The 10,306-nt window shown below is 44.6% G+C and overlaps 1 protein-coding gene across 5 annotated transcripts in view; it reads left to right on the forward strand.

The window, feature by feature from the left end:
- nbr1b (NBR1 autophagy cargo receptor b) overlaps positions 1-10,306 on the forward strand; it is a 184,892-nt gene that overhangs the window by 68,081 nt on the left and 106,505 nt on the right. For all 5 annotated transcript variants that reach the window (XM_055005231.1, XM_055005227.1, XM_055005228.1 and 2 more), the window contains 3 exons: positions 27-233; positions 5,781-5,940; positions 9,933-10,016. In XM_055005231.1, the coding sequence (XP_054861206.1) occupies positions 27-233; positions 5,781-5,940; positions 9,933-10,016 (451 nt within the window). The remainder of the gene's footprint in view (positions 1-26; positions 234-5,780; positions 5,941-9,932; positions 10,017-10,306) is intronic.

Consider the following 10,306-nt stretch of genomic DNA (forward strand, 5'->3'; position numbering starts at 1 on the left):
TTTTGTCGCTGGCCATTGTTGTACAGGTTCTACAGGCGAGGAGATCGCAGTTTCCGGAAGGCAGAGAAGCAACGGCTTAAAGCAGAGAAGCGCTTGCTGAAGGCAGAGGTCAAAGAGATTCGGAAACAGCTGAGAATGGAAAGGCGGGGCATACAATGGAGCTCCTCCTACAGAGATGGGAACTCTTCTCCCATTCTTCTGCAGCCTCGCGCCACCCAACACAACAGCCCAGAGTAGGTTACTAGCAAAAATATGTTTCACACTTGTTATATTAGAGCTGATGATTGAAAAAATATTTCAATAACAATGAAAACCGTGGTCTTTAGTGAGTCAGCTATAATACCTAATCACCATGTTTTATGAGTGCCAGATAGCACTTAGAAAGGTAAACAACTATGTGAACTGGTCAAAATAGAAAAAAAGTTGAAAAGGTTAACTTTTAGCTTTTTTTCTATGGATGAATAGACAAAATAGCTGGAAGTAATGCATAAGCATTTCAAATTTTAAAATGTAAAGGATAAGTTACAATAGAAAGCTAACAATATAGTTCATTTTAGGAATGAAATACATGATGAAATGGCGAAAAATAATTTAAAAAATGTAAAAAGTAGCTGAAATAACTAGCATCATATCGATTAATAAACTTTTAGTTGAAATGCTTTGTTAAAAGTAATTACAAAATGGTTTAAATAAATTGGGTGAAAGTGAAATCAACAAAACACTGGGAACCACTTGTGTAGGTTATTCCATGTGCACATTTCAAATATTTGAGATGAGGTTCAATCAAAATGTTCTGAGTCTGTTGCCATGTGGTGGCAATTCCATGTGGTGGCACAAAATTAGCATTGGGATCTGTGTTGCAAGTGTTTTCAGAAAATTTCTGGTGTGCATTTGCTATTTCACGATAGATCTGCAAAGGCAGCAGCATACTGAGGTCTGCGAGGGTCTTAGTCAACAGGCTCGAAATGACCCAACTTTCATTTTTGTGGTTGTCACTGGTTATGAGAGTTGGATCTTAGGCTTTTACCCAGTGACCCAACAGCGGTCTCTCCAGTGCAAGAGATCAAAGTATCCAAAAGTGCACTAAAAACATACTTAAACATTTTCTTCAACACTCAGTGAATTGTCCATCCATCCATTGACTTCCACTTATCCGGGGCCGGGTTGCGGAGGCAGCAGGCGAAGCAGGTCACTCCAGACGTCCCTCTTCCCAGCGATGCTTTCCAGCTCTTCCTGGGGGATTGAGGCGTTTCCAGGCCAGACAAGATATATAATCCATCCAGCGTGTTCTGGGTCTGCCCCGGGGTCTCCTCCCAGGCGGATGTGTTCGGAAAACCTCCAGAGGAAGTCTCCCTGGAGGCATCCAAATCAGATGGGCAAACCACCTCAACTGGCTCCTTTCGACGCGAAGGAGCAGCGGCTCTACTCCAAGCTCCCTCCGGATGTCTGAGCTTCTCACCCTATCTCTAAGGCTGAGCTTAGCCACCCTACCGTGGAAGCTCATTTCAGCCGCTTGTATCCGCAATCTTGTTCTTTCGGTCACTACCCAGAGCTCATGACCATAGGTGAGGGTTGGGGCGCAGATGGACTGGTAAATTGAGAGCTTTGCCTTATGGCTCAGCTCCCTCTTCTCCACGACAGTCCGATACAATGCCCGCATTACTGCTGATGCTGCACCAATCTGCCTGTCCATCTCACGCTCCTTTTTCCCATCACTCGTGAACAAGATCCCGAGATACTTGAACTCCTTTGCTTGGGGAAGCAACTCCCCGCCAACCCAGAGAGAGCAATCCACCGCAGAGAACCATGGCCTTGGACTTGGAGGTGCTGATCCGCATCCCCGCCGCTTCACACTCGGCTGCAAACTGCTTCAGTGCGCGCTGAAGGTCATGATGTGAGGAAGCCAACAGAACCACATCATCTGCAAAAAGCAGAGTTGCGAGCCTGAGGTCCCCAAACCAGACACCCTCCTCACCCCGGCTGCACCTTGAGATCCTGTCCATGGACACCACGAACAGGATCAGAGACAAAGGACAGCCCTGGCAGAGTGCAACACCCACTGGAAATGAGTTTGACTTTGTGCCGAGTATGCGGACACTGCTCTCACTTTGGTTGTACAGGGACCAAATGGCTCGTATCGGTGAACCTGGTGCCCCATACTCCCGCAATGCCTCCCACAGAGCCCCTCGGGGGACATGGTCGGAGGCCTTCTCCAGATCAACAAAACACATGCAGACTGGCAGGTCAAACTCGCATGACCCCCTCAGCAGCTCCGCAAGAGTAAAGAGCTGGTCCACTGTTCCATGACCGGGATGGAATCCGCATTGCTCCTCCTGAATCTGAGGTTCAACAATCGGTTGGAGCCTCCCTTCCAGCACCCTAGAGTAAACTTTCCCGGGGAGGCTGAGAAGTGTGATACCCCGGTAGTTGGAGCACACTCTCCAATCCCCCTTTTAGAAAATTGGGACCACCACCCCGGTCTGCTACTCCACAGGTACCGTACCCGATGCCCACGTGACATTGTAGAGACATGTCAACCAAGACAGTCCAACAATGTCCAGAGCCTTCAGCATCTCAGAGTGGATCTCGTCCACACCTGGCGCCTTGCCACCAAGGAGCTTCTTAACTACCTCGGCAACCTCTGACACGGTTATGGACGTAGATCCCCCCCAAGTCTTCAGGCTCTGCCTCCCCCACAGAGGACGTGTTTACCAGGTTCAGGAGTTCCTCAAAGTGTTCTTTCCACCGCCCAACAATATCCTCAGTACGGGTCAACAGTTCTCCACCCCAACCGTACACAGCCTGAGCAAAACCCTGCCTCCCCTTCCTGAAGTGCCGGATGGTTTGCCAGAACCTCCTTGAGGCCAACCGACAGTCCTTCTCCATAGCCTCCCCGAACTCCTCCCACACCCGAGTTTTTGCTTCCATGACTGCTGCAGCTGCCGCCCTTTTGGCCAACCGGTACCCGTCGGCTGCTTCAGGAGACCCCCAAGCAAGCCAAGCCCGAAAGGCCTCCTTCTTCAGCCTGACGGTTTCCCTCACCGTCGGTGTCCACCAGCGGGTTCTTGGGTTGCCGCCACGACAGGCACCAGTGAGCTTCAGGCCACAGCCCCTAACAGCCGCCTCTGCAATGGAGGCTTTGAACATGGACTACTCAGATTCCATGTCCCCAACCTCCCCCGGGATGCAGGAGAAACTCTTGCGGAGGTGGGAGTTGAAAACCCCGCAGACATGGTCCTCCGCCAGATGTTCCCAGTTCACCCTCAGTACACGTTTGGGTTTGCCAGGTCTGTCTGGAAGCCTTCTCCCCCACCAGATTCAACTCACCACCAGGTCGTGATCAGTTTGTTACAGGGTTCAGGGTGGCTCAAGTGCAGGAAATGAACAGACGGTCTTTGAATGCAACACAGATTTTATTTACAAAGGGTTTTTGGACTACAAGCAGAAACTAGGACTACAACAGGAAACGGAAATAGAGAGCAATAGGCTCTGAATCTTACTGCGGCACCTAGGGGCCGGGAGGTACTGTAACTAGACTAAATAATAATTCTAACTCACAGTAGGTAACACCTAGGCAAGAAAGACCAATCTCAGGAATACAAAAACATGAAACGAAATTACTTCTGCAAGGTTCGCAGGAAATAACTACGAAAGAAGTTTTCTCTATTAATGGTGCTCTTAAAGAGAGCTATAACTACGGCAGGACTACAAACTCACGAATAATACTAGTGATGCTCAGAACTGGTTCACAGCGGTGGCAGCGAAGGTTTGGAGCAGCATGCTTTGGGCCAGATGGTGGATGGCGTGAAGTAGCGACAGGTGAGTAGGGAAGGACGCCAGGAGGAGGGAGTCGGCTCAGGTGAGTGCTTCCTCTTTTCTGGAGCGATAACCAGGATCCAGTGTTGACAGCAGAACGGTGGTGCAAGGCAGGAGCAGGTGGGTCCAGAACTGGAACAAAGGAGGACAACGGAGGTTAACAGGTTTGTAGAACAACAAGCAGAATAGCTGGTAATACAGGCTGTGAACCAATATGAGCTGTGTCACGATCCGGCACTGAGAGATGGGTGGCGTCTGGTTATATTGCAGAAAGGGTGAAGCTTGATTGATTGTATTCCACCTGTTACTGAGCTGACTGATTGTGGCAGATGGGGAACACCTGTCGCTCCTTCTGCACTGCTGGACTGCCCTAAAAGGAAAGAAGATGGAGAGGGAGGGGGAGGGCACTACCTAGGCTTGGCAGCAGCCAGCCTGACACAGTTGACAGCTCTGCTCCTCTCTTCAAGACATACGGCCGCAGGTCTGATGATACGACTATGAAGTCGATCATCGACCTTTGACCTAAGGTGCTCTGGTACCAGGTACACTTATGAGCAACCTTATGCTGGAACATGTTGTTTGTTATGGCCAATCCATGACTAGCACAGAACTCCAATAACAAAACACCGCTCGGGTTCAGATCAGGCAGGCCGTTTCTCCCAATCACCCCCCTCCAGGTTTCTCCGTCATTGCCCATGTGAGCATTGAAGTCCTCCAGGAGAACTATGGAGTCCCCAGGTGGTACCCCTTCAAGGACACCACCCAGAGACTCTAAGAAGGCCGAGTACTCCGAACTGCTGTTCGGTGCATAAGCACAAACAACAGTCAGAGTTTTCCCGTCTGCAACCCGAAATCGCAGAGAGACGACCCTCTCGTTCTCCGGGGAGAACTACAACAAAGCGGCGCTCAGCTGGGGGCTCATGAGTATCCCCACACCTGTCCGGTGCCTCTCACCCTGGGCAGCTCTGGAAAAGGAGAGAGTCCAACCCCTCTCCAGGATTCGGGTTCCGGAACCCTTGCTGTGCGTAGAGGTGAGCCCAACTATATCTAGCCGGTATTGCTCCACCTCCCGCACCAGCTCGGGTTCCTTCCCCGCCAGCGAGATGACGTTCCACGTCGCCAAAGCTAGTCTTCGCCACCAAGGGGCGGTGCACCTAGACAGCTGCTCCTGCCTACTGCCCGGTTGGCATAGCACCCGACCCCGATTTCCTGCCTGGTGGGTGGTGGGCCCACTGGGCGGCGACCCCGTGTTACTTTCTCGGGCTGTGCCCAACCGAGCCCCACAGGGCCCCAAGACTCGGCCACCAGGTGCTCTCTGACGCTCCCCCCCCAGACCTGGCTCCATGGAGAGGCCCCGGTTTCCCTAGCCCGGGCGAGGTAGCGGCTTTCTTCTTGGGTGTTGTCATCAGGGTTTTCTGAATCACTCTTTGTCTGGTCCCTCCCCCAGGACCAATCTGCCTTGGCAGACCCTACCAGGGGCTATTGCCCCAGACAACATAGCTCCCAGGATCACAGGGACACTCAAACCCCTCCAACACGATAAGGTGGAGATTAATCGGGGGGTCAATGAATTGTGCACAATGAATTCCTTTCCTAAGGTCAAACTGTCAATGCTGAGTTCTGCTCTATTGTCCTGAGGTATCTTAGAGAGAACATTACACCTAAACGATCTGAACTCTGGCGCTATGAGTTAATGCTCCTGCTCACAGAGCATGATTGATGCACTTACAGAGAAAGTATTCCAAGCATGGCACGAGTGCTAGGAGTGGCGTTTTGCTGCACAAGGTGACTACTTTGAGAAGAAGTGCAGCCAAATTTAAGTCAGGTAGAGTTAATTTTTGAGGACACAGACTCTGAACTTTTTGATTGTACCTTGTAGCCCAAATCTGAACACTCTTGAAAAATATTTGTAAAAGTACAACCCAAGATAACAGCAGGATAAAAGGTATCTATTTTTTGCTCAGCCGCCCAAAGCGTCCCTGCCCCCTGGTGGTTCCAGCCATGATGGCTACATTTATGGATGAGAATCTTCCTGATGGAACTCGACTGCGTCCTGGGACCAAGTTTATCAAGTACTGGAAAATGAGGAACACAGGAACTATCAGCTGGGGTGCTGATACTAAGGTATAATACTGTGCAGTAGTCTATTCTGGAAAAATTTTCACTTGTGGGGAAATTTTAGTAAAAAGGTTTATGCCCAAGACAAGCATTTTGCCCTTGTTTTGCTTTGGTGAGAAAACTATAATGGAGTGTCCAAACGGAGCTCATCATCTGAGGATGAATTACTGGTGGGTCATTCCATATCAAGTCATCAAGGGCCTTTTGCTTGACCATCTCTGATTTGCTTGTCATTTTTTTTAATTATAAACTATGAATATATAAAATGGTACCTGTGGAATTTTAGACTGATTGACTGCCTCAGATAAAAATGTTTTCACCCTGGTTGAGCACATTTTTTCACACCTTGAAATTTCAATTCAATTCAAAGAACTTTATTTTTCTGTTAGGAACTTGTGCCAGAGCATGTGTGTGTATACTGTACATACAATTCACGTACACAGAAACATAACATACATTATAAACACAAGCAGTATGCTATACACACAACACATCCAACATACCAGAGATAATAGATAAAAAGACTGGTAAAAATTTCAGATTAAAAAAGTATATGTTATCCTTACAAAAAGTGCGAGGTGCCAAATACATAAATAATTAAATGCGATGTTTGAACAGTATGTTAGGAACTTTTAATATAAAGGCCTGAAGTTTCCACTGATATTTGTCATCACATCACTGATTTAGAATCTGCAAAACTACGTAAGTAGATCAAAGAGTCTCTGAATATGGGTGAGTTGAATAAAAATATTGAACCTGTCATGGAAAGTCCCATCTTTAAGCACACATTAGAAAAAAATTATAATACAGAAGTCAAGTAGTGATATTTTCTGAACCATATGTAGTTGCATGTCACAATAATACATAGCAAAACATATAGAATACTTTTTTGTATGAAACATTGGTTAGAAAAATGTAGAAAAATTGTTTTGAACTTCCATGACTGATAACTAGTTATGGTGAGTTGTAGCACAGACAGAAATATTGCTAGATTGCCTAATCCAAGTAGAAGAGAGTACTGAAGTTTCGAAGTGCTTCTCCAATTACAACTAAGGCTTGAGGCCTGGCATGCAGTTGTGAGTAATTTCTTTGTAAATTCTATTGGGATTTTTCTTTTGGGAAATGTTCATGTCTTTCATATTTTATGGTAATCTGATGTACTTATGTGAGTAAGACTGTAATTGTAAATTTATTCTAATGATCAGTGTGGAAACTGTTTGATAGGCTCAAAAGGGATTCTCTTGCTTTTTGTTCCCCTGGGAATAAACTTGGCTATCAAGACCAATGTGACAAGCTGGACAATGTGCAGAAAGTATGAGTACATGTATATTTATAATAACCCTTAATCAGAGACTCTTTGATCTACTTATCTAGTTTTGCAGATATTTAATTATTTGTATGATAAAAAATAACAGTGGTGTTTTAAGGCCTTTATCTTTAACATTTCCTGAGATATTGTTGTTCAAAGATAGCCTCAAATTACAGTGTGTGAATAAACATGGCACATTTTTTTCACAAAATGTATTAAATATATGAAGCTGAAATTTCACAGATATCTTTGTAAAGATCTAAATAATTTTTTTTGGCTTTAAAATTTCAGGCAAATTGGAGATGGTTGAGCAGATATTGTGAAGTGCTAGCAGTGTGGGTCCAGAGATAGAAATGTCAGTTGAATGGTCAGTCCTCCACTTTGGTCCAGACTCAAAAAGCTCAACAAGTATTAATCAGATTGTTGTGAATTTTGCTTCACACTTCATCCAGTGCTTTGGTTTATTACCCAATATCTACAAACCTAACAAAGTTCTTATCCACTTAGCTGTTCTTTGTGTTTAACACTAATCACAGATGTTTGCTTACTAATATCTTGAATTGTTAGTGGTGTAGCAGAACGTGTAGAAATGGTAGAAACTACACTTTATTATTAAAATTGCACTCGTTAATTTAGGGGCACCATTCCTCCAGGCAAGCGCCTGAGGAAATTATCAATTTAAGAAAAGCCCATTCTTACAAGCCCAAGTTACAAGACATTTTCTAAAAGCCCAAGTTGCATTCTTCATAAAGCCAAGTCTTTCAAAAGCCCTCAAAAAGCCCAAAAACAAAACTAAAACTAAGCCCAACTAAAAACTCAAAAAAACTCAGTTGCATTCCAGTGTGCCAAATTCAAATCAGCATCTAACCAATCATGGATGTGTTCCTCCCAAGGTGTGCTATTAAGCTTCACTCTCCAGGAGAGGTCAGAGGCCAACTACCTTTATAACTTACTCTTAGCTCATTTGTTAAATGTAGAATTCCAATTGTTCAACATTTATGGTGATCACAGATCTGAAATAACACTGAATAAAAATGACACCAAACACCATATGTTTATCTCATATGGTTCCTGAGATAATAATAAAATGTGTAAATATAAGAATAAACTTACAAATTGTAGACTTTAGGCTACATGAAGGTAAACTTATAACATGGTTAAACATAAAAGCATATACAGTCACTGATAATAAGAAAAAGAAGACATATGGAGTAAATATTCTCAGTAAAAAGTCTCTCTGTGTCTTTTATGGCTGTCTGTAGTCTGTGACAGAGAGGTGGGAGTGGAGGTGGGGGTGGGGTGTTGGTATCATGTGTGTGCATCTTCCACAAGCACTTCAGATTCAATGTGTTTTTCTTGAATCCTGGTCCTGATCCTTATCAGAGGCTGAGTCCAGATCGTCACTCCGATGATGGTGCATTTCTTTAATGTTCTGGTTTAAACTGTTCTATTCACTCCTGTGTAGAAAGTTCTGTGTGTTAGGTTGGGAGATCAGAATGTCAGAATGCCAATCCTGCAGAGGTGTGGTTTTCCTCACAGTTGACACTTTATGTCCCTTATCAGATTCTAGTGGAGGTACGAGGCATCCTGTTGTCTCCAAGAGTGCCATGAGTGGTCCTTTATTTGTAAACATCCGATCAGCTGATGTTCCATTTGGAGGTGAATTTTGGGTTAGCTGTCTTCTGAAATGGTGTCTTACCAAATTTACAGCTTTGAGAGAGGGTCTTTGAATCTGTGTGTTGCTCTGGAATGTTCTGCTCCTTAGTACACTACAGTGGCAGTAAGCCTTTCCTCCTACACAGCAGCATGTTAATGTGTTTGAAGTCTGATGTTAGCATTGATCCCAAAGAACTGTTGTGACCAAGTATAACCTCATAGAGCCACAAGAGTGGCTGTAAAATCTTAACCTTGGTTGTTGTTGTGATCTTTATTTTTTTTTATTTAACCTTTATTTTACCAGGAAGTCCCTTGAGATTAAAAATCTCTTTTCCAAGGGAGACCAGGCCAAGACAGCACACCAATTCAGACAATGTGAAATGTAAAATGTATAGTATAAAAACAATTAAGACAATTCAGATATATAAATAAGAAATATTGAAACGGGTTCAAATAAAATCAAAAGAAGGAAAAAGAAAAAACAGATCAGGAAAAGCAGTTACACACATGGATTACATTTTCCTTTATCAAGTTTTTGAATTGATTCAGGGAGACAAAAAAAAATCCTGTAAAGGTTAGCAAAGTAGCACTTTGAACAACTTACTGTCATCATACATAGCCAATGCACACATTAGCAGTAGTGACCATCTGGGGTCTTTGAGTTCAACATTCACTTTTCTTTTAGCTCCATGCTTCAGGTGCAATTATGTTAAGAAGCTATTTGCAAATCTCATCTCAGTACTGTGTATTTAAGTTTTTTCACTGAAAACAGCTGTCTAATGCTGCTTAAACAGTGGCCTTGAAATGATAAACCTGACTGGAACTGAAGTGATTCAAAGTGGACTGTAGTGTCATTGATAATTCTTTCTTTGCTTCTTTCGCAAAGCAAGTTACATGAGCCATTGCTCATGTAAATAAATATTGATTAGTTCAGCTTTATTAAACATAATTACCAAAATATATTTCACATTCCATTGAAAGGGTAAATATAATATGGCATTGAGTGTAATAACATGTATTATGCTTTCTGCAGCTGAAGTTCATGTGGGGAAACCTGGCAGTGGGATCTGGAGACTGCTGGAGAGAAGTGTCTGTTCCTTTCCTCCAGCCAGGACAGGTGAGATAAGGGGAGTTTTCATTGTCACTTTGAAAAAGCACCCTGAATTTGTATCCTAAGCTGTTTTTACATGTCAGGACAATGTGTTGACAATCATATCCAGTGTTTCCTCTACATTCATTCAGCAGCGGCGGGCCACCATTCCTAAATCCTAGCCGCCGCTCCTTCATCCATCCATCCATCCATTATCTATACACCGCTTAATCCTCACTGGGGTCGCGGGGGGGTGGGGGTGGGGGTGGGGTGGAGTCTATCCCAGCTGACTCGGGCGAAGGCAGGGGACACCCTAG

This window comes from Amphiprion ocellaris, chromosome 19 (genome assembly GCF_022539595.1).
Source record: "Amphiprion ocellaris isolate individual 3 ecotype Okinawa chromosome 19, ASM2253959v1, whole genome shotgun sequence".
Taxonomy (NCBI): domain Eukaryota; kingdom Metazoa; phylum Chordata; class Actinopteri; family Pomacentridae; genus Amphiprion; species Amphiprion ocellaris.